The 25,730-nt window shown below is 37.4% G+C and overlaps 1 protein-coding gene across 5 annotated transcripts in view; it reads right to left on the reverse strand.

Moving 5' to 3' along the window:
- CTNNA2 (catenin alpha 2) overlaps nt 1-25,730 on the reverse strand; it is a 512,225-nt gene that overhangs the window by 85,756 nt on the left and 400,739 nt on the right. For all 5 annotated transcript variants that reach the window (XM_049792668.1, XM_049792672.1, XM_049792671.1 and 2 more), the window contains one exon: nt 24,229-24,381. In XM_049792668.1, coding sequence (XP_049648625.1) covers nt 24,229-24,381 — 153 coding nt within the window. The remainder of the gene's footprint in view (nt 1-24,228; nt 24,382-25,730) is intronic.

Raw genomic sequence — 25,730 nt, forward strand, 5'->3', positions numbered from 1 at the left:
TTTAGGCAAGCATTCAATTTGAGAAGGGAGCACAGAGGTGATTTACATTTAATATCTCGATCTCATTTCAACAGAATGGCTTAAACGCAAACACAGTCAAGTTGAAAGTCTTAATGTTCTACTTGAATTCACATGATTTATGGAAGGGGAAAAAAAACCTACACTGTTTCAACAGGCTGAGAAATGCTAGTTTCATCTACATGGACTAAAGGAACCCAAATTCAAACAACAGACACTCAAACTAACATTTAACACTCCAGCTGATATTCGACACTGTCTTTCAAATGAACATTCCAGCTAAGAATAAATCTTCTTTTGAAAAATCCTAAATATAAAATAGGGCAGATACTGCATTCATCTATACTGGTATAATTAGACATACTGGACTGAACTCATGTTCTTACGTTGGATTTATGCAGTGTAATTGAAGCCTACCCTTCAGTCTTCAGACAAATGCCAAATATGCCGCTGAGAGCGTTCAAGTGACAGTTCTTTCTCCTAAGAAACATTGTTTAAATTGGAATTAAGAAAAGATGCCCAAAAGTGCCAGTGCCAGCTTGCAGTATTATCATGAAAGATTCCAAAGTATTTTGAGGCATCTTTATCCATTTTCAGAATCACTCGTTGGCTTTAGCGAGTTGTTCTTCACATTTGAACTGCACTCTTGTATTCCCAAATGGCCTATAGGGAAGCACTGCTTTTCCTTTTTGGTTAATAAATGGCTCTGTTTTTCAAGGGATGGCAGTCTCTGCTTTCCAGTTCTCCGTATATTCATCTCAGTATATGCAAGGTGAGCATATCATGGCAAAAGCTGACAATCCTTATGCTCCCACCTCGACGAGACCCTTATGGTTCTTTGGATGTCTAGGTCAGACAGCGAGCCGGAGTAGTTAGTCCCTGCCATGCTGGTATCAAAGTGGAGAAAAGCAAAGCTAGTCACTCACAAAACCACCCTAACGAGCACACAGAGGTTGATGAGCTTGCTTTCCAGGCAAAAGCTACTATATCGGACCATAGGCTTCCATAAGGCTCCCTAAACATGGGCGAAGACAGAACAAATACTAACACCACAAGCTCCAAGCAGCACCGTGAGAGTCTACCTCTTATAAGCTGCCTAGTGTTTAATCGGCAGAATAGAAGCTCTTTATTTATTAAATAACTACAAAAACTCTCTTATTTTCTCCATTCTAATTCTGAGGGAAGCTCTTTCCTTTATAGAGTGAATAAGCCAATTAAAAAAGAATTCCTACCCAACCCAAATAACAACTATTCTACAAAATTTGAGAACAATTTGTGAGGGTTGTGGGACTAGAGGTTTCTTCTCTAAATTGCTGTCATACAGGCAGCTTTCAAATTAACTAAGATAATAAACTTCCTTAATATTCACTGATAGCACAGCTGTTGCTCTCAAACAGTTTTCTTCTTTAACAAGCTAAAACCTCAAGTCCACTGTAAAAAGGTAGATAATATATTACTAACTGGTCTAAATTTGGAGACCATTTTAACTTATCAGTGGTGTCTCAATTTTGCTTTACAGGGAATTTATCTTTTGTCTGTAATAAAAAAGTACTGACAAAGATGAATCAGAGACATTAATTATCATAGTTTTTGGTGCTACATTGTTTTTTCCAAGCTAGTTCAACATGTCAGATGGTTATGAAGGGCTACGCGAGCTCACAAGGGAGGAGCATGGGGGGCTCAGCTTCTTTTTATAGTATTACAAAATTGAAACTCAGTTGCTATAGCTGATTAAAAACCTGTGTACCCATAAGTTATTAATTTTCTCCCACTTTATCAATTTATGTAACAAAATCTAGAATTCTTACTCAGGCTTTCAGATCTCAGCCAGGCTACTATTGTTTTCTGTAGCCAAAGGAACACTTAGGTTTTTCAGTCAGCTTTAGCAGTGAAAACTGGCTCCAAGATCTCAGAGCAATTCTTAAGAAACCAACTTTACAGAATCTCAAGCTTGTTTTGCTCTCATAGCACAAATAAGTGAATCAAGGGAAAAACCTCTGTACCAAAGGCTCACAGGTGATAACAATTTCCAGGAGGTGAGAACGTATGTCCTCTCCCATTCCACCTTCCCAACAGCAGTGGTGTCTCCTTGATTTTGAAATATGTTGGGAAGAAGAGTTAATATACTCCAATCTTTGTACAACAACTTAATTTTTAGACATCTAGGACTATTTCCATTCTTTGCCTGAAGGTGCACTAACCCACAGCTTTAACCTCTGTACACAGTGTCCAAATCACCAGGCTACAAAGCCCTTATACTTGCGGTCTTCGTACCGAAGTTTTAATGCTATGCAGAAAAAAACTTTAAGATTCAGTGAAAATCAACAGAAGGTTTTGTTCTGAACCTAAATACAATCAATTTCACATAATTCAGAACCTCCTTCAAATGGAGTTTTAAATAAAACACAGTCATCCTTTGGTAAAACTCAGGCTAAAGCAGTTAAAAGTGCTAATGCAAGGAAATTTTAGTTCTTGAAAAATCAAAGCAATCCTACCCATTCATTTATTCCTCAAAAAAAGGAAAAAAAAAAAATATCAGCATTAGTTTATTGGCGTATTTCTCCAACAGTTAGCGAAACTGAGTTTAATTAAAGACAGTAATTACACATAATCCTTTATGTTGAGAGTATTACGATCCTGCATTAAACTGCTACAGGGTTTAGAAATACTAACATATATATACTTTTTCTGATCACTATGACATTAGCTCACTTTTTTTTTTTAAATAAAGATAATCCGTTCCTTCAACATAAGTAAAATACATCTGTACATGCTTTCCTTTCTATATCAAATTATAGATCATGTTTCTCAGTCCACTGACTTCCAAGTAAAAAGGAAGACAAACATATGAAATGAAACATTAAAAATGGTTTCCTTTTAATGGTTTCCTTGCTCCTGGCCAACTGTGGCTCAATGAACACTTTAAAAAATAAGTTTACATGAAGAAATAACCAAGATCATATCATCCTCTTATAGTAATTTTTTTCACCTAATGCATGCATTATAAATACAGTATTGAGAACAATTTTATTTTCTTGAATATCTATATGCTCTTTTACATAAAACACACAGCTAATCACTTTTTGTCTTTCCGGAAAAGTCTGGTGGCTTGTATAATGGAGTATATCAGCTGTTCAAAAAAAAAAAAAACCCTGGCAATTTCACATTTCAGCTTAAGGAAGGAAATGAAGAATATATTAACTGAACAAAAATGAGGGGGATTGAGTAAAGTAGTTCCAACATTAATTAGTCAGGGCATTATGTTTGATATTACATACTATTGCAGGAAACACAACCAAGTTTCTAAAATATGCAAGAATTCCCACACAATTTCAAACGATATTATCAATACATTAATTTATCCTTGTGTCTTTCCTCCAGATCTTTATTGTTAGTTAAATAGAATATATACATGGGTGAGGGCTGAGATTTATTATAAACATATATGACAGATTCAAGAAAATTCTTTCATAATAAGAGAATAAAAATACAGAAACTGTGCCAGACAGACTATCTGTATGGGAAATATGTGCCAAAAAATAGAGCTGTTTAAATAATATTTTTTTCTGTTCAGTGGCTGCAACGAAAAATGGTCACAAAAAATTGCCTCACGTTGACACCAAGTATATTTCTATTGGCCAAATTCAGTAAACTTTCACAAATAGTTTATGTTGACCTAAAACTGCATTTCTTACTGGGAAAGCATTCATATGAGAAATTTCAGATAGCTTTTTTCTAGTTCCAGGTTTTCCCAGAATAACTCAAACCCATAGTCATACAGTATGCATTTCTGTATTTAACATCCCTGATGTATATTTGTTTAGGGGGCTTGGAAGACTTTGGGTTCAGCTGTATGGATTCATTGCACCAGCTTCGGAACGGCTCCACCTCTTACTATGCAAATAAAATCACTACTTTTACCTGCCACCTACAAGCTTTACCCTTTATTATCAAGGCTATTCTCTTAGCGTTTCGATTAGCATCTGCCATCGCCAACAAAATTTAATGAGCTGTCTTATTTTTCAACGGACACCCTTTTCATTGAAAATTTCTACCGATTTTTCACGGAACTGACATTTTGCTGCACCATCCTGCCATTTTTCAGCCTTATACAGTCACACACTGTAGATGCAAGTATATTTATCAAACAATTATCATCAATTACCTGAGAGTTTGAGCTTCACAGACATTTTATGAATACCCGAGATTTTTCAGGCTACTGACATGACAAAATACATGTCAGTATGTTGTAAAAGAGTTGAAACCGCATAGCCAAAAAATGAGGTGGAAAAAAACGAGTTCAGATTAAGTACTACTTGCTGCTGCCGTTATCATTCTGCCTGTGCAGACTTCAACAAATAGTAGTCTGGGAAGGAGCCTTTCTTTTCAAGAAGGACAGTCTCACAAGAGTCTCCAGGCACAAAGCGATTTCCACAAACGATTAAACAGTGTCTCTCCGTCCCTTTAGTTTATACACGTGTTCCCGATAGATCCTACTTGTCTTAAAATGTAGTTCACTCAGGTAACAAAGGATGCAAAAGGTTGCTTTAAGAAAGAGATGTTATGCTATGTCTATATTGTTAAATAAGAGAATTCCACTGAAAGATCTCAGCTCTTGCATTAGCTCTCTGATCCTCTTTTATTCCAAATTATAGATGTATCTATGAGGCCAAAAGGCTTGGACTTAACTCTCTGAGGAACTGCCAAAGGAACATGGATTACCTCAATGTCCATCAGACCAAGAAACTGCAGAGCACGGAAAAGATTAAGCAGAAATAGAAATTATATTGCCTGATCAATCATAAGGAATTAGAACAACTCCGACAGGTTACAAGCACAGATGATAATCTATCATAAGAGCCGTACTTGGGGAATCAATTTTAAAGACCGAGCAGACTAGACCAGAGATAAAGTACCCAAGACACCGGAGCAGATAAAGATGTTGAAGAAAAAAAATCAATAGTGATAATTTAAGAAAATATATTAAATTGTTAGTCCAAACCATTGCAAAACTTCACTTAGAACAGTCACATGTGTAAAAATAGCAGCGTGAATGGCACAAGTACAAAGAGTTTCTAGGAAGGTTGGGGAAACAGGATATTAGAGGAAGCTACAATAGCATTTTACAAATGCATTTGAGATAAGTGCTTGGCAGGAAAAAATAACTAGAGCTTCATATTCTGGTAAGATTTTCAAAATTAAATTCAGAATATTTGTGATCATTAAGGGAATGAAATTCTGGAATCACATTCCAAATAGCTCTTTGACATAGAGCTTAAAAGTTTCTGGAATTTACAGATTAGAAATCAGACAGGAATTAGAAATTAGATTACGGAGTATTTAGAGAATTTGACCTCATGATTTACCAATCTTGATGGTCTTTCTTGCATTTCATTTCTGTAACATTCAGCTTATAAGCAGGGTTTTTAATGCCATTTGTTAAGGCTTTTTTTGGCGGGGGTAGGGGAATGAGGATGTTGACTTTACAGGCAGCCTCCTGCACCTCCATAGCAAGTATTCTGCTCTCCTGGTAACTGCAAGATCAAACACATCCTATGAGAGGAATTTAAGAAAATTCTGCTGTAAATGTCTTCTAACGCAACGAAAGGCTCTCTTAAACAGACATCGAGATGAAATAATAATAATGATAATTATCACATAGGTATGACAGAGTTGCAGAATGAGGTAGAAACATGAAATTTAATTTCATCACAAGAACTTCTTGAAGATGATTATTTATATAATATACATATATATTCTTAACTTTGTAATAAAGTTTCTTAGAAAATGAAAGTAGAGTTTCAAATCACAATACTCTTCCTTTATTTCTCCCTCCTGCAAGCCTTCTACAAATCATCTCAGTGAAGATTAAATAACTCCCTCTTGTAAGATTCAGATTTCCATTTCTTTATGCACAGCAATACAGATGGGCTGTTGTTTTTCCAAATCAATATTACAACAAAAATGCCATAATTACAGCATAGGATATGAAGAAGAACACACAAGAGCTTGTTTTTATTTATTATATTACTGAAGAAAAAGGCAAGCAGAAAGACTGAAAACAAGTACAAAAACCTGTGTGGAAAAAGCTGTAGAGAACAGGATCAGTAAGTAAAGATATAGATTTCTCCCTCCCTACTATAATAACTGCTGAGAAAGACATCTTTAATATTTAATTGCATAAAGTTGTTTTGTCTTTTTTCTTTGAAAACACTGAAAAAAAAATTAAGCCATCTAGAACTAGACTTAAAAAGCATGCTCACATTTGGTAAAGGAAGACCAGTTTTACCAAGTCTATGTCATTAGATCATAGTACAATTACGGCTACATCTGTAACCATGTGTACAACATTTGGAGTTGGTATAATTGAAAAAAATCAAACGCAAAGGCCCTTCTACAAACACATGAAATATTCACAGCAGCCTAAAGGAAGCAAGTATTCAAATATGTTGCCACGTTATCTCAGTCATTCAGATTTTTTTAAAAGACAAGTATCCCATAATTATTGCACATTCGTAAAGAATGTGTCAAACTTTTTAATATATTCCCATTGATTTGATTATATCCTTTTTGGGAAATATTTGAAACCCCAGTCAGCATTTGCCAAAGTGTGAGTTGATTCAAAGGCATCTGCACTTCAGCCCGACAAACGGGACAGGAGCTGGAAGGATGGAGCCAAAATTCATGTATAAAAAATGAATCCCTGACACGAGAAGGTGTAATAATAATCAGCTCTAAAGATAAAAAAAGTGTTGACAAAGGGTAAAAATTGCTAATGAGACCTTTATCCCTCTGTCAGAAGCCAAGGTGTATGGGGCGGGTGTCCTTTTTAACAGCTTTTTAAAAACTACTGTCTTCTGATCTTGACATTGTAACAGATACATAAACTTATAGTGTTTATTCTACTTGAGGGGATGGTATTCTTGAGTTTTGCAACGGTATTCTTGAATTCCTGCAGGAAGTCTCTGGCAGAAAATGAAACCTGGCTTGCTAAAGATTTAGAGCTGGTAGCCAATGGTGTTAGTCCAGCCAAAAAGGAGGGTAAATAACAGGAGAAAAGGGGGCATCAGGAACTGAAAACAACAGAACAATGATACTAGAAAGAAAACCTCAAGAAAGTGATAATCTTGAGATGAAGTGTGTTGACCACTTTTAAGCACAATTTTTCAGTTCCCAACGTTGCAAGCCCTGTTTGTCCTCAGGTTTTTTTTCAATGGTACTGAAAAATAAGAGTATGACTCTGGAAACACACACTAATGAAGTCCATGTGCGCTATTGCCCATGTTATTTTGGCTTTCTTGTCTTAGGGGAAAATGTACGTTTTTATAGGCAGTTCATCCCTATGGTTCTCATTAAAATCAATGGAAGTATCTTTCAATCCCATGAAACCGTTATGAAAACTGACCTTTTCGTCTACTGCAATTACAGGATTGCAACTGGCACTTGTTAGCTTGGTCTACAGTGTAAGAAGTTCTTGGAAGTTTATTTTATGGTAATAAAATCAGTTTAGCTATTTAAATGCTGAAAGTAGAGGTCAGCCAAGTTGCACTGTGTCCCATCTGTTGTGTTACATTTACATGCCAAGATAGCTTTCAACACGCATAAGATGGAAACAGGAGCATCTTTGACAGACACTGCAGACTAAAATAAGCTTGGAGAGCTCAAACAGGTTAAGATTCAACCAACCACAGGCAGTGGCTGTAGGATATTATTCTTTTGCTGCAGCTTAAAAGAAAATATTAGAGAAACGTATCTTCAGCCTGCACGAGGTGGGAAATGTTGATGCTCCCTTAGACATGTGCCGCTGATTGTCTCGCTTTCAAAGAGACTTGGTATTATAATGCTATTACAAGGGGAGAATCTGATGCAAATGAAGCATTCTGGGCTTTCACGAGAAGGTAATTACAAGAACATAACATCCTCACTGCAAATAACTGAGGGCAGAGTTAGAAGTACACCACAGGCAATAGCAGTGACTTCTGCGGTAAAAATCTCTTACCACAGACATAGCTTTTGTCATTACAGGTAGCGGTTCACCACATGTAACTCAACATTAGCTGTCTAAAATGCATTTATTGCCACCTAACTGTCTAGGATCCCTGCAAAGTTGCACAAGAGAGAAAGGTATCTTCAGAGTCAATGCATCCCACATATTTTGACTGATAGCCCTGCTTTGGGATGGTCAGAAACACCTTTTAGTAGTACATCTCTCTACAGTGATGACCCAGAGGGTGTAGACAATAACAATCTAAAAGCCTAAAAGAATAGCCTAAGGCAAAAGTTGGGCAAAGTTAATTTCATCTTGCATATTGGAAAGGTTCTAGCTATTGAAAATTAATCTTGGAAGTATACTATGTTTACTTTTACTGGCTTACATATACTAAAGCGTAGGCTGCATCTAATGGCTTCTAAATGCTCAAAGAGTTTTGCTCACTTGTATCTAGTTGACTATTTTAAGTGATATGTAAATAACAAGTCAACAACCAAAATTCAAAAGATAGTATGGATAAAATCTAGAAATTGGAACAAGGAGTGCGAAAGCCTCACTGATAAACCACTGTTAGAAATCACAGCGATGAGATTATTTTTCTAGATCTGCCACAGGTCCACTAATACACTCTGGGCAAATCATTTCACCTCCTAGGATGTCACCTACAAAGTGGAGATAACATTAATGATTAAATTTAAAAGGCACTTGTGAGTTCAACAACAACAACAAAATCTGATGCAAGACAGACTTTTGGTGCTCTTGAGCACTAAAAGGCGTTTGAGGCAAGAAGCATCACCCAAATTCTAAGACAACCTGAGCTGTTGTTCTTCTGAGTTCAGTCAATTAGAAGCCCTGGATTTACACTTGGTTGTTGGAGACTGACATTGTACCTGTGAAGATGGAGGAAGACTTATCATTTTACACCAACCAAGCATCTGGTTTTACATGTTTACTTATGGCTTGCAAAATGCCAGACATTTTTGTGTTAAACTTTACAAAATGAGAAGGAATAAAAGTTGCTATTCACCTGCTTTGAAGATGTGGGAAATAATTCTTCTTCAAAAAAGAAAAGTCTTTACGAAGGTAAAATAAAGCAGGTAAAGACAAGGAATAGGATCATATTCAGCAAAAATATTGGGGAAGAATTTTTTGTATTTGTAACACTAATGCATAAAAATGATTAATAATGCTAATGATTGCTACCAATTTGGGGTATATTTAGATAACACCTCATTGATTTTCAAATTCACAAATTCAAAAATGGGGAAATAGATGCAAGTTTCTCAGCAGAATTCCAAGTTTTACTAGAAATGAAACTAAAGTAAAACACGATATGGATGAGAAAGAAGGTAACTTCTGCAAAAAAATGGCAAAGACAGAAAGCTGTAAGGTAAGACTTAAGGTAAAACTGTACTTGCACATCGCATGCCAGAGCTCCTACTTCTTTCTGGCTTTTTGCCACCTCATTCTCTGTTCATCATTTCAGATGGGAAATCTACTATCAGCGACTTTCAGAAATGAAAATATACGGTGTGACTCAGAAGTTCCTCTCTAATCCAAAAAGGGATGGAGGAGAAAGGAGATAGTTTTTTACCTGGGGCGGAGGGGGCGAAATAATGAACACTAGAATATTATAGTATATTTGAAAGATTCATTAACCTCAGTTTTTAATTGAGCAGACAGTAAATAAAAGACTGACTGAAAATAATCAGATTAAATGAATGATTTATGGTCTTAATGCTTTTATCTGTTAGGCTTTTGAAAATAATGTGTCACAAATTAGTATGATTAATATTTTGCACTGGTGTAGAACCTTTTGTATAAGGTTGCCAGTGATCTATTAATCCTATCTATTTACCATTATTCAATGAAACGGGCAAAAATTACAGTAATATTCAGATATCTGTGTGCAACCCAAGGTACAAAATTTCATCTCCTCTTACTTTCTCTCATCCAGACTGAATTTGAAATGTTACAGCTTAAGCGCTTGAATTTCTTTAAACCAATGGACATCAAGGTAACTCAGTGATTGGTTCCAACACTATGTATGATTAGAGGTTTAATACTACATAATACTATAAGAACAGTGGTCAGCAGCAGCTATTCCTTCCATTTCTTGTGTATACTTCTACTTTTTTTAACTTAAACCAACAAAATTACTAAGCATTCTTTGGTTAAAAGCGATGTCCTTTGATGTTATTATTATCTGAGAGGGATAAAACAAAGCCTCAGCTCTTCCCCTCTCCTCCATAAACTCAGCTGTATTGGCATCCCAGCAAGGACAATTACCCGCTGAAGAAGTTACGCTCCGAGTGAAATAAAGTATCATTACTGCTTCTTTCTCATTTTCCCCTCACCTATCTAAAAACTCCTGTATGTTAATTTCCTTGTTCTTTTGTTAACATCCATTGCTGGGCACCTTCGTCTCCCTTCTGACATTACGGCAATGGCAATTTTTGCAACAAAAACATATCCATGGGACTTCTCAGTCACGTCACAAACAGTGGTTTAAGATCTTATGGCTCTTAACTGTTTCCTTGGGCATGGTAAAATTTACAAATCCCTTTAAACCATAGGACAGTATGCATTGTGTGTTGGAAAGGTAACAGCTGATCTGCTACACAGTCTGCATATCTACGGGAAAGAATTGTACTTACTTTCATTATAAGTAAAAGAAAAACTTGAGTCATTTAAATGGTACCTCGAAGGGTACAACTATGGAATTAGGCACTACAAGGAGACACGGAACACCACCATTTTTGGCTTTATGATAAAAGGTTCTTATTATAAAGCAATGACTTGACTTTCTCACCTAGGCAGAATGACGCAGACATTAGGGTGATATCACTAGCCTGCAAGTCACTCAGCTTTTAGAAGCAGGACCTCTATCCTACAATCCTTTTGACTGCAAGAAGTATGGGTGTTGATAAAATCTTGACTTTTCCTCCCTTCTCTATCTTACGCTTTTCAAGCATAACATATTGCAAAGAGATTAAGCCTTACAGAACTTCTTTTCCTGAACTTTTGAAGTCTTGGAAACACTTCAGGATCATCAAAACACTAGTTTTATAACCTGTGTACTGTGAAACTAAACTTACTGATGAGATTACACTTTCACGCTAAAATCCTTTTCTCGGCTACTTATAAGTTTCTTAAGAAGTTGTCCTCAGGCTGAAGTTCCTCATCCTTGCTCTGAGGCCATAGGAAAAAACTTTCTGGAACTTTGAAGAAAATCCACTTAATTATTTTATTTGATTTTCCAAAATCCAAGCTTGGAAATAAAGCAATAAAACTAATGACTTTTCATGCTAAGCCATGAAGTCAGTCTTCCTTTATTATCATCAATATCTAATAAAGGATTTTCTACTGAAACGTGATCCACACATTTGTTATAATGTTATTCTAACAGACTAGTGAGGCTTTTTCTTTGGAAATTTATCTCCAAATTAAGGTATAAAATATGTTTTCAAACACTGAAGAAACTTGTTATTAGGATTTTAGTATTTTACTTCGCAATATCTAGGTATTTTCTGAATGAGCTTACTATTGTATTTATGTAATGAGGTATACCAGGGCTGAAGCAGTATGAGTTTTTCAATGTCTCTTCTCCTTCATAACTGAGCTCAAGTTTTACCTAGGAAAGTTATGACTGAGAATATTTACTTTCTGGATCCATATCTACATGAAATGTTGAATTTTCTTGTGGAATCCATGGGTTGTCAATAAGTAAAAAGAAAAAAAAAAATCATAAGTAAAGAAAAATAATCTACTCCCATATATACTTGGCATTCAGCAGGAGCATTACAAGCACGTCTAAATAACTTGACTGAAAATTCACCCAAAACCATCCCTTCCCCCAATAGCCCTCCCAGACTCATTTCTCACGGCCTGCTCTGCGTCCATTCATAACATCACCCTGATTTCTCTTACCATTTCCCTCGTGCAATGCTGTGGCAAAAGCTTCTAGCAAGAGATGTAAATTTTGTCCAAACAACAACTATCCTGGGGGAAACAAAAACATGTTTTATCTGACTCTGTTGGTTATCTTGAGGATCTATTTTGACAGAAAAGTATTTCAAAAGCCACACAGGCCATCCAAGGCTTAGACTACAGGTGTGAAAACACAACAGTTATTGAACTTATCCAAAATGGCAAAAGGTGCATTTCGTTACTGAAAACACCTGGAATTACAGGAAAAAGACACAAAACATTGATGTGACAAGATTTTTGCATTCAAGTAAAGCCACAAAACACTATGCCTACAGGTATTACTTCCATCTAGTAAATGCTGAGAAAAAGTAGGACATTTTATGTTTGTACATAGACATACTAGTGAAATTACTGGAAAAGCAGGTGGTATAAAGAGCCACACAGGTAATTAAACTTCTTGGGCAAAAATGAAAAAAAGCTTATGGGAAGAGACCAAAGGACCTCATTTAACAGCCTAAAGTTTGGGAGTTGTTGGATCAAAATTTGCAAGTACCCATGTGGAGAAAAGATTTTTTTATAAGAAAGGTCCTTCTTCACAAAGGTGCAGATAAGATATGGAACACACTATAAGGGCTAAAAAATATGAAATACCCATCTTTAGATTACAGATAGAGTAATAAACCTTAGCAGTGAGGGGAATTCACTGTCGGCAAGTTACTTGGCATAAGTGATTACGGATTCAGTATCAGTGAAAGGTTTCTAATCAAAACTTGGGATGGAGGAGTTTTGGTCTTCCTAAATAATAAATAAACCAGGGTATTGTAAATATACTAAGGGACACAGATGTGGGTGCCACTAAACAGAGTTTGCTGCAAAGTTCCCAGTGTACCCCTCTGCCAGGGAACTTGGAAAAGCTAATATGGACAGCATCCCTGACCAGGAACATTTAGGGAATAAGGATTATTTAGGCAATAAGGATGATTTCTACATTCATGCACTACCAAAGAAACACCTACAGTCTTGACACTGTAGTAGAAGCAGTAGGATATACCTGTGATGGGTGCATCATCATAACCACTATGCTTGTTAGAATCTACCTAATGGGATACAAGGAAAAAAACCAGGATAAGACACACTATAACCCACGCCTCAGATAAGCTAAAGCCACACAGACACCCCTGTACAACTCTAGTGTATCTACAAGACTAGTATTTGGAGATGATGCTTTTTGCATTTGTATACTTTCTTCTGGATTAATAAACTTTATTACTCAAGGATCTATATTTGTCATTTTGCCACCTAAATCTCAACTGCAATCTTTTTAAAAATCAAAGCCTCTATGACTTATTCAAAATCATGAGATTTCTTGGTTACAATTTCTTCTTTTACGTCAGTTGAAAACTCCACCATTAAACATGCCATTCTGTCCTGAAATCTTTGACGTGGCTTTTCCTTGGACATCTGCTGATTTTTTGAGCATGTCTGAATGCTCTCCTTTATTTCTGACTCACTATTTTCTTTTAAATGCTCTTTTCAGTTTCCTCAGAAGTACTTGCTGCTTGTACTGAACTTTTTTGGCTTCTTAAATAGTTCTAGCCCCTCTATCTCTGTCCTGCATGCTGGAAACGGCTCAATGGTGGATGACAAATTCCCTTTCTCTATAGTAATAAAAGCTGTTTGTTTTATTGCCTACTTTGTGGTGAGTTTGGAATACCAGCATAGCTTCTTGTATTTCATCCTTTCTTCTATTCCCTTATTTCTCTTAAATTTCATGCTCTAAGACAGGTTATTTGATTAAACTCTTCTTTCTTACAGTGAAACCTAAGATGCATATGTAAAAGCACAGTTTTTAATATTCACTGATTGAAATATAACCATGCTAATACATCACTGAACAAAGGCCAAGAGGCTAAACATTTTACATCATAGTAAAATGTTAACCTGTCTTGAGTAGCAAAAAATTAATCCAAACATACAGCTTCTAGAGTATAGGTTGAAGTACCCTTTTTAAAGAAACACTGGGAAAAGCATCAGTTATGGTTAGGGCTTGTTACTAGAGACACAAATAAAACACTTTATAAAACAGGATATGACAGTAAAAATAAAGAATGAGGGTAGCTAGGTGGGGGTGTCTAGAAAATACCACCTTTGAAGAACTAACATGCCAAGTATCTCATTCTGCCTGTCTTCAGAAGTAGATATTCCCTTCAGATCCCCACAGCTGGCAACTGGAAGTAGCAAAGATGTTTGCATTACACAACACATTGAGGAGAGTCAAGTGAAATGAAGACAATGGATAAAAGCCATTCGGAGTATTAAAACCACAAGTCTTGAAGTCAGCACTAATAAAAGAGCCTTACTCTGGGTTCATCTTGAAAATATATCCAGTGCCCTCAATACATCTGAAACAGGTTGAAAGACAAGGAAGCTAGTAAAAGTCAGCTGTGACACTACTTGCATTCTACCTGGTATATCCTAACCATGTCAGCCCAAAGAGATAGGTTTGGTTAAATTAAACTTTGGCCCTTTTAGCTCCAAAAGTGTAGCTTATTACCGACTGCCCTACCTGCTCTAACAACTCCTTCTTCTGGTTGCTAGAAAGAACAGTCAATGGGAGAGGAAAAGGTAGTCTCCTACGTGATGCCCTGCTGACACATGAATAAAGCCAGGGACATCATATGACTGTCAGAAGGGCAGGCAGTTACCATCTTCTTTATTAATCTCTCTCAAAGGTTAATACCACTTGATGAACTTCCCACTTCCAATTGCAATCCATTCTGGGGGGTAAGAAATCACTTTCTTCCGTGTTGCCAAAAAACTAATACACTGGTCAGTGCAAAACGCTGGTAATAAATTTCATGTGCTAAGTGAAGAGGCTTTCATACTTGCTGCTTAGTGAAAAGAAAGATTAAAAAAACACCAAACCTAAGAGAAACTGAAGGTAGGTAAGCCAAACCTGCCAGTATTGATTTCTAGCTGCTAACCATAGTGGGCTGAACAGTCACACAGCTGGGAATTTTACACCATGTCATCACAGAGATGCCATGGATTCATCCTGACAATTTGAGAGCAATGCCTCTGATAAAAACTAGTTTTCCTTCTCTCATTGATGAGAGAATAATTAAGGAAGACTTGTATCTGACTCAGGAGCTTCCACTTACTTTCATCTCTTCCCTGATAGAAGAGATGCCACGTCTGTAAATAAAAATCACATCTAGCAGATGCGTTTATGTTCAATGTAAAAGGATATTTAGGTTCCAGAGGGTCCCTTCCACTAACAGGTTCACATATTCACTCCCTTCAAAGCAGTCCTTCCCATGGAAGACTTAGGGGATGATTTCCAGCCTAGATGTTGTATGGCATCTGAGTGTACTAAGGTTACAAGTTAAACAACTGGTTAGGAGGAGCTAAATCCATAATTTATGTAACCAATTAATTAAAATGGTACCAAGAGCTCTTGATTGTATTATTAACAAGTTTTAAATCACATCGACTGCGATGTGATGGGTTTGTATGAGATAGTAGACATAAATGGATAGTAGAGTTTGTAGGAGTCATTTTATTTTGGGAAAATGTACCACATGAATCACATAGCACAGTAGCGTGATCAGACTGGAGAAGCAAATCCCTCGCTAAGCAGGTGTTATTCACTAGAAAAATATTCTTAAAAATACTCAGTGATTAAAAAGGGAGTAATTGGATTTAATCTCTGTTACTGAGGCTGTAAATGGCATGGTTAAAAGCTAATTATCTTTAAAAAAATAAATCAGCTAACTCAAAAATATTGGGAAATTACTAGGAATAAGTTTTTCTGCAAGGAGAAAATCAGGTATTTCTCATGAAAATAATTAATGGAATATACAAAGAAAAGATATGCTAAAGAATTACAGCAACAAAAGTGAAGAAGTGGCTAAAGTACATTTTCATTTGTAGAAAATCCTCCAGCATTTTTTTTTTTTTCCAGTGTGTAAAAACACATAATACAGTCATTTGGTAATGAATGATGACCTATAGGAAATCAGGTAAGAGACCGAGCACAGCACTGGGTTTATGTCTACAGTTCCAAAGCTAGAGATGCATTCAAGTTGACATGGAGATTCTGCAGCAATTTACCACTTTTTTTTTTTTTTTTAATTTTTAAATCTTATACTCTCCTTCTGGGAAGTCAAAAAAAAAAAAAAAAGAACTATCATTACCCACAGGTTGCTAACTTTATGTAGCATTTGCTCATTATGTACATTACAGAAATATGTGTGAACAAATAAAATTATCCTTCAACCCTTTTGGTGTTGCTGTGAGATGCAGAAGCTTAGCAGTCTAAGAATAAAGGAAAGGGACAAACTAATAGAAAATGCTAATAGTCTCACAGATTCTGGTGTGCTTGTTTATCTGGGTGTTTATTAGTGGGAAGGAATTTTGGAGACAGAACTAATTGCCAAAGAAGCTGTGAGATAAGGAAACTCCTCCCCTATCAGCCATCCTGGAGTCCTGGGTTTCACCAGAAATCTGCTAAGGGCAGATGGTGAGGGATCAGCATCCAGAGCCTTCAGCATCTGCTGTAGCCAAGTTCTCCATTGCCAAATTGTTTAATTTCACCCATGTTTCCATGTTAACGATGCAGCCTGCAGATCACGGGCAGGTTCTGCAACTGCTCCCTCCTACAGCGGATTTTGTAAAGCCTCAGAGATGGACCCATATTGCCTGAAGGCAGAGATGGCTTTTGGACAAAAACAATCTTGAAAATATAGGCATTGATTATTTAACTCCTTTAATAACCTATCTTCTTCAGGGACGGGTGCACAAAAGGCTCAAAAAGTCACAAAGCAGCCGTTATTTCTGTGCCTCAGCTTTTCTATAAGGCAATTCGATTTCATTTCAGTGTTAATCTAGAAACCAGAAGATGGAACTGGCATAGATCCCAGAGGACTACCAATATCCAGTGGCTAATGTAAGTAAAAAAGCCAGTGTAAAGAGTTCGCTAATGACAGCATTACCAGAAAGTTTTATCCTAAAAGACTTTGAGTTCACTTTGCCTCAAAGACACACACCCCTCCAAGGTGAAGAGATGTACTAACTCGTCGTGGCTGCAGCAGGGACTCGGAAAAAATAAATGCAAAGAGTTCAAGCTTTTCATGCTCTCGTTGCAGATAATTGGACTTATGGTTTTAGCTATCGTCAATATACTCACGATGTTTACTAGGAATTAAGAACATCTGTTGCCCACGCAGGGAAGAAAGGCCTGAGATGGAAATTAAAACTAAAATGAGCAGATGAAACACTAGGACACAGAGGTAGCCCACAGCTTTAATTTCAAATAAAATCTCTCAACTTGAAGGGTTTGAATTAAACTAATCTATGACCTTCCTAACACTCCTTGATTAGAACCAAGGATTGCTATCTTCTAAATATTATTTCTTATCTAGCTTAATGTCAACTAAAAGAAAAATACAAGAATAAAAGCTGATCAGTCTGTAAGAGGAAACCCAGGGACGTATACATTTTTCATGATGGAAGTTGGATACAGAAGCTATGAAAGAATATTGACACTTTTTCTTCATTACCAGAAGCAAACAGCTAGTTGTATACTCAGATAATGCAGTGATGTGCACTTAGATAAAAAAGAACAGAACGTTTCAAGTATGGACAGCATTTGTGAAATATATATCGGTAGGAACACTCTTTGTTCCTTGAACTAAAGTTGCAGAAATAAATGAACCAAATTTTTTCCTCTTAGGCTTGTTACTCTGGGTTTTGTCTGTCTTAAATGAAAATCCAACTCAGTTCATGAACTTATACAATATTTACAAAAGCAGAAGGAAAAAGTTGTTCTATATTCCTTATGAAGATCACTAGTACCTCCTGAAAGTGAGCTAGAGTGCCACACTGTAAACTGTCAGAGCTCCATCGATCTCAAGCGCATTGCAGATTTACACAGAAGATCTTAATTCCCTAGGAGAAAGTCTAGCTTTGCATTTCTTATGAACCAAATGCTCTGTGTGATTTTGAGAGGTATTTCTGGAATGAAAAAATACTGGGTTGGGAGCAGGGGTCACTGAGCAGGACCAGTTGCTTGTTCTGCGTGCTGTGCACACTAGCAGTGTTTTTTTTCCCTCCTGTCTTCAGTGTGCAAGCCTGTTTCCACATTTATGATGGGAAAACATACAATCAGTCTGAATTAGGGAGCTACAAATAATACAGTTCTTGGAAAATGAAGGGTAGCCTGCATAGTGTCTTAAAGTACTTCAAACGCTAACTTGTTTGGCTTTTTTCCCCTTGGCAATGTAAAATAAAAAAAATAAACAACACCCTAAAGTCCCCAAAATAACGCCAGTATTCTCTTCAAAGTGGCAATTACATGGTCAGGAGGAAGTTAATAAAGACTCCTGCAAACCTAATTGGCAAAGAGACTATAAAACAGAAATGCTGCTGTTGGGTTTCATCTGCTACAAATTACTATCCGCCCTTGTGATACTATTGATATACTATTGATTTGCTTGCACTATATCAAATTTTAATCACCATAAACCATCGCCTAACACAGTTCTTCCATTAGCCAAGTGTTCTTAGACAGTAACTGATTATCTTGGGTGTCTCCAGAAATTATAGAACCATAGAATTGTAGAATGGTTGGGGTTGGAAGGGACCTTAAAGATCACCTAGTTCCACCCCCCTGCCACGGGCAGGGACACCTTCCGCTAGCCCAGGTTGCTCCAAGCCCCATCCAACCTGGCCTTGAACACTGCCAGGGATGGGGCAGCCACAGCCTCTCTGGGCAACCTGGTCCAGTGTCCCACCACCCTCACAGGGAAGAACTTCTTCCTAATACCTAATCTAAATCTATCCTCTTGCAGTTTAAAGCCATTACTCCTTGTCCTATCACTACATGAGCAAGAGACTGAAAGGGTTAATGTGTCAAACACTGTGGTGGGGCAAGATCTACATAAGGACAAACCCTGCAAATGAACCCTGTGTAGCAAGGAACCCCAGGTGAAAACAAGCCGATCAGCAGAGGACATCAGCAACAGGATGGGGAGGGTGTTCAGCTCTGTGTTCTGATGTGCTGAGCCGGGCAGCTCACCGTGCGTGGCCAAAGATCAAACAACGGTCATGTCTGCAGGGAAGGCGAAGTTACTCCCCAAATGACCCCCAAGCCCACCGATCCATTTCCTGAAGGTTCTGAAAGCACAAACCACACATGACGCCTATGTAGCCGAATGAGTTTGAGTGCCCGCCTGAAGGAGGGGCAAGGAGATGACAAAAGGACACAAACTGAAGCCCCGCGTGTGCAAGTCCACTGGAATTGGACCCCTCAGCTGACTTAATCAATGCTGGACCCAGGGCCGGTGAGATCTTTTTCTTCTCTCTCTCTCTTCCCCCCCCCCCCCAGAATCCCTACACCTCATCCCTTTAGACATAAAACAATTGACCAAGTCTGGGCCCTTCTCTGAGAAGGAGTCTAGAAAGCAAGGGGGTCTGCTCTGAACCTCGGGACTCAACAGGAGGGCTCGCCTTATCGTCTTCCCTGAACCGATCCCCAAATAAGCAAGGTCTGTAGCACGTGTTTGGCGATGTATAGTTAGCACCTTACACAGTTTACTGACGTAGTTTCATGCCAAGTTTTGTCGTAAGCGTACCAGTTTTGGTGGTGAGCATGCTAATTCTTGTGGTCAGTGAATAAAAGTTGACTTTTGTGGGCTAAAGGATCCCTGGTGTCGTTTCACCTTAATCTTGACCTGGGGATCAGCAAACCTGAGTCATCGTCCTGAGAAACCGGGACGTGACACATGCTCTTGTAGAATGTCCCTCTCCAGCTTTCTTGTAGGTCCCCTTTAGATACTGGAAGGCTGCTATAATAATCTTTACATTTGTATGAGATGAAAGTGATAGATACACGTAGGCTCCACAAAATTCTTCATAAAAATTAATTCATGCAAAATTGGTAAGGCCCTGTCTTTTCAAAAGATTATTTTTAGCTGTTTCAAATGTGGTGCTGCATCAGTTCATGCTAAAGAACAAAAATCCCCTTTGTTCCAATTCTGTGGAAAATAAGTTTCAAGGAAGAATAATGCAACTGGATTTAACTCTTGTAAATGTTCACTGATCACCAAATGAAGTCCTTCCATAAAAATATCAAATCCCCCAAAACTGAAATCATTAGTAGAATCCTCTTGGACTTTCCCCATCCTTGCGAGGAGGGAAAGCCTGATCCAATCCACTAATTTAACTAGAAGGCCCTATAATCTGAATTTTCACAGTTCTTAATTAAACTTCAAACATGTTGATGTTTCCTATTGAAAGCAACTAAGCAGCTTGCTATTGCGGCTCTTAAGAGTTTACTGGATGCTGAATTTCATCTCCCAGGAAAACTAGTTGGATTTAATAATTTAATTTTGCAAGAAATACTCCAGAGGACTAACAGTTAAAATGAAGGAAGCTTTACTAAACAGAATAATAAAAATTAATTAATTAGCTGCCATACAGTGCTTTGATAGATGCATTGAATAAGTCTGAGCTGATTTATCAGTCAAGTGCCTTTGTGTGGAAGGTATTAGAATTATCTGTCATTAACCTTATGCTACAAATGAAGGTGCCTGGATACAGAAGCTAAATGACTTCCCAAGGTCACATTTGAAGCTGGCAATATAACTCAGGCATTTACTGACTCTCAATCATTAGAGATAAATTTTTCAAAAACATTAAAGGGATTCATGAGGTAAAGATCATGACCTGGAAAGGCACTATCACATCTCTAACTTCACTTTCAGAAAGCAGAAAAGTTGAGAGATGACTGCTGAAATATGATTTGAAGAAAAGGACTTAGCCATCCAAGCCTGGAATGGTACCATCTAAATTCTGATTTTTTTCTTTTCTGTTTTTATTTATTTTTTTCCCCAAATATCTGTATGGCAATTTGAGTCATTTTGGATGATTTACATCATAGTTAAGCTAGGTTTCATTCCTGAGATGCTCTGCCTTCTTGGACTCTGGAAGGAGTCTGAGACAAGGCGGCTTCTAAACATAGGTATCACAGATAAAGGACCTCAAGTTTCACGGGATGACACCTTACTCTGTGTTTCCAACATAATCCATAGACAAAACTGGTTGTCAGTGAATGTCTAGAAAAATGAGAATTCATTTTTGTGGGTTTTATTCTCAAACAAGGCATATCATAGCAAGTCAAGTGAAAAGCAAAAGACAAAATGTTATGATAAGAGGTGGGGAAGGGAAAATACACAAATAATGAAAACACCTCTTAAGAGAAGTTTTAAGTATTCTGCAATATAGACTATAAAAGAAAGTTAACTTCCATAAGCCTCATTCTTACAGGATATGTTTCTGAAAATGTATTCGCTATGCAAAGAAAATTTTGCCATTTGTATTCATCAAATACCAAGAAATGCATTTTTTTTTTCCTCAGAATGGTAAAATGTAGCTTTTACATAAAGAAGTATTAAAACATGGGTTATTTTTCCTGACCTTCTAATAGACTTTCTATTGAGCTTGGTAAGACATCCAAGAAATTCAGATTCTGATTTTAAAATTAATGATTAATACTTTAGAGTTTTCACAGTATTGGATTTGTAGTGCCAAATTCCTCTAGCATAAGCAAGTGCAACTCCACATACTTCAGTGGAACTGTGTTTGCATATATTAGCAAGCAATTCTGGCCCTGTGCCTGGGAAAGGATCTTACATTTCATAGTCACTTGATTATGTCTCATCTTTAAACCACATTTTACTATTTGCAAAATACTTGACCCACAAAACCATAGAAGGCCATCTGCTAAGATACCATTGTGCATCATTAAGTAAAAATGATGAAACTATTTTAAGTGTAAAATCTAGTGTACAAGGGACATAAAACTATTCCAAATATTTATTTTCTTGTGCAGTCTGATGAACCTGAAACTTGGGTTTCAAAAGTCCACTTGCGCTAGAAATTCATTTCGTCAAGATACTTTATTACTCAAAATAGAAAGATTCCTTACAAATAAAAGGCTAAGATCCATCTAAAAGAATGCAGCCTTGCAAGGATGGACCCACAGGCTAATACCAGATGTCAGAGACATGCAAGAATCAATTAAGGATCAGCTTCTAGCAGTCTGGAGCAACCTAAATGCAATAAAAGTATTAGGTATTAGGGCCAGAGCATCTCTTGTAACTACCATCATTGTTTTATTGATGCGGTACCTAAAGATGACCACATAGTCTTCAAAATCACTAACCAAACTCTAGTTTGGTCTAAAGTACAAGTCTACTGTAACGTTAGTCTTGTAAAACCAAAGCTAATAACTATAACCACTCTCTGTTGGGTTTCTTCCAGTTGAAGGTGGTTTGGGTTTGTTGTTTTTTTGGGGGGGGGAGTGTGTGTGGGGGTGATTGTTCGCGTGTTTTTAACTACAGCCTTTAAAAAAGTATTTTTCCTCCTTTTATGTCACTACCTCTTGTTATCTTTTTAAAAAGATCTACTTAGTTATTTTAAACTTCTAAATAATGCTATTAGACCTGTAATCGAAACCCTTTAAATCTGTGGAGGAAGGGACTGCTATAACACTAACCACACATGTTCATTGCATATTATGTATAAGGCTACAACTCTGACTGCCACTACAGTCTAACTATGACTATTGCGAGGTGTTTTCTGTTTGTTTGGTTTTTCGTCCCGTTATATAGCTACTGGCTATTTCCTTTTGCATTGCCACAACTCCAGTCGCGAGGCGGCAGTAACAAATCTTTTCATTTTAAGTTTTGGGGGTCAGGATTGAAAGCTGCTGACAGTCCTGTGCTCCTGCTGCGGATAACGGTAATAAACCTTACGGTAGTCAGCACTGTACAGAATCCACCCAGAGCTTTTAAACCCTGGGACCTACCTTTAGGTGTCTACAAGTCAAGTACTACAGCAAACAGCTGACTCCCAGACCCCAAATGAGGTGCCGTGACTCCCCGTTTTATACATGGGAAGAGCCAGATGCTCCAGAACTCCAGCACCTTATTCGCACTAAAAACACTCCCCCACACATACTTTGTCAGGGAACTGTCTAGCTTTAGTCAACAGCAACCAAGAAACCCTTACTGCTTGCTTCAGCTCAGGTACCAGAGGATTAGAATGATTAAGAACGGAAGTCATTCAAAGGTGCAGTTCAATACTTGTCAAATCAGTAGTTTCCCAATAGCATTTTCCTCTGCTAAAGAACCCATGGCATGGCTAGACAGAAAGGATGTTGCAAAGGGGCTACATATTCTTCGAAATAATGCTAGTACAGAGAAGTCAATAATGCCACCTAATAATATCAAGCAAGTTGCCAAGTTATATTTGTCTTCAAGAAACACAAGCATTTTTTATAGTTCTTGGTCTGTTAAAGGGTAGACTGAGATGAACATTGTAATTATTTTATTAGAAGTCCACCCATTGAGCATCCAGGTTTCAATCATTGTTTTATACTCCTCATGGTAGAATCGAGTTATTTTAACATCATCCCTGAAAACTTGAAATTCTCATTTGACAACTTTACACAGTACGTCTCTTCAGAAAGAAAAGATACTGCATCTCTCTCTCTATAGAGCCATAGAATCATTTAGGTTGGAAAAGACCTTCAAGATCATCAAGTCCAACCATTAACCATGCCCCCTAAACCATGTCCTGAAGTACCCTGTCCACTCGCTTTTTGAATATCTCCAGGGATGGTGACTCAACCACTCCCCTGGGCAGCCCATTCCAATGTTTGACAACGCTCTCAGTAAACTTTTTTTGTCCTAATACCTAACCTAAATCTCCCTTGCCTCAACTTGAGGCCATTTCCTCTTGTTCTAATGTAATACAGACCTTTCAAGAATAAACGTAGTCTTAAGTCTTTGCCTTCTCTGTACGTCCTTTTCCTTATTTTAGTTCAGGCTGACCAGCTCCAACGTCTAGAGCAGCCTTTGGCCGGTACCAGGTACAGTATAGTGAAGCACCTATTTGGCTTTTTACTGAATAGAAATTAAGATCTATCACGCTGTTGGTAAAGCTGAACTGAAATCTACTTGTTGCTCATGACTTTTGACAAAACACTGGAAATACCATTTTTAACATGCTCAATTGCTTTAATGAGCTATTAAAATACAGCACATGCTCCCCTCTGCTAGTCCATTCAGACATTTGCTGTGCAGTCACAGCGATAAAGTTGACCAAAACTTCGGAAACCTGTATTGCAGAAATGCTACCTCTAATATTTCAGCCAGCGTATAATTTTTCTTGCCTCTCCTTGAGAAGCAAGATGGAAATCTAGCTGTGTCAATAAGGTCACTTACCTCGACTAACTTGTTGGCGTGTTCACGGAAGACCTGAGCATACTCCTTCACTTCTTTCTCATTACCGCTTTTTGCGGCCTCAATGAGAACCAGTAATGGGACATTGGTCTCCAGGAATGAATCCGATATATGATCCATTACTGCCTTCCGTAGCTGTGACAAAAGAAAGCAGACCAGTAAATAAAAGGAGAATTATCAGGATACATTCCCATTGTATTCATTGGCTACTTATATTTAAGCACTGATGTGTCGCGTCTCACAGCACTGTATGGAGTTCGGGGTTTTTTCTTGCTTTCTTTCCTTTGGGCAAGCATACAAATATCACTTAAGGGCCTAGGCTCTGCAAAACCCTCCCGAGATTCGTGCTGACGTGCATCTAATCCTACTGGACTGAACAGATCTATATAGGACAATGGCGATTACCCACATAATACATTGCAAATTGATGAGAATTGAAAGCTGCACACTACTTGAAAAAACAGTTCAGCTCACTTAAAAGCCAAATATGGATTAAGGAGCTTAACTTCAAGCAACCATTAAAAATATTAGCCTGAATATTTCTAAGCTTTCTCTAATTCCTGCCCTGAATAGTATTCTACGCAATAATGAGTATTTCATTTAGCACATGCCTTGGGCTTTGTATTCTGTTTCAAATACCTCTAACAGGTATAAACAGAAAACCTTTCTAAGCATTTTCCAGGTGGATTAGAGAACATACGATTTATTCTAAAGGGAAAAAACCCCACCCTACAAGTTACTGAAATTTAAACACCTGTTATTTCATAGAAACTTCTGTTTGAAACAATATTACTGTAAGAATGATGTCACTAACTTCTCTACCTTGCTAATAACCACTAATTAACACCAAAACTTCACTAAAATTTGAAAGACAGCCAGAAAGATGACTGAAATCTTAAGTAATTCTTCCTGGAAACTTCATTACTATATAGGAGTATGGATCAGAAACATTTTTAGTGTGTTTTCTCCAGCTTTTTGGTTGTTAAAAATGAAAAAACTGTGGATTCAAACACAACATGCTGAGAGCTATTCAGCCTGGAGGTCTGGCTAGTCATTAGTCTCCTTAAATCAAGCATTTTTATTTAGATGAAACATCAGGAAAGGTAATTTTCTCTGTTTTGCAGTCCAGACAAGAAAGCTCTAGCTAGACAAGGTGTCATCAAAACACCCAATCATACTGAAAACTGGAATATCGTTAGGCACTGTAAATACATGATCCAAGATGCATTTGCTGTTTAACAGCAGCAATTGTCAGCTCTATTTGAATGAGGAGGAAGCTAACTTTGAATATTTCCATTCAATCCATGAGCAGTGCAGTAAAAACAAGCAAAGAAAAATAGCATATATGTGCTCGCATGAGGTATTCTTTTATTTCTGTTACAACTAAACCAGCCAGTGTATTAAGAACAGCAATTCTTAATTCCCCTTAAAAAATAATTCTACTCAGATTCTACCTGGCAAGTATTTTTGAGAAAAATATGTCA

This window comes from Accipiter gentilis, chromosome 3 (assembly GCF_929443795.1).
Source record: "Accipiter gentilis chromosome 3, bAccGen1.1, whole genome shotgun sequence".
Taxonomy (NCBI): domain Eukaryota; kingdom Metazoa; phylum Chordata; class Aves; order Accipitriformes; family Accipitridae; genus Astur; species Astur gentilis.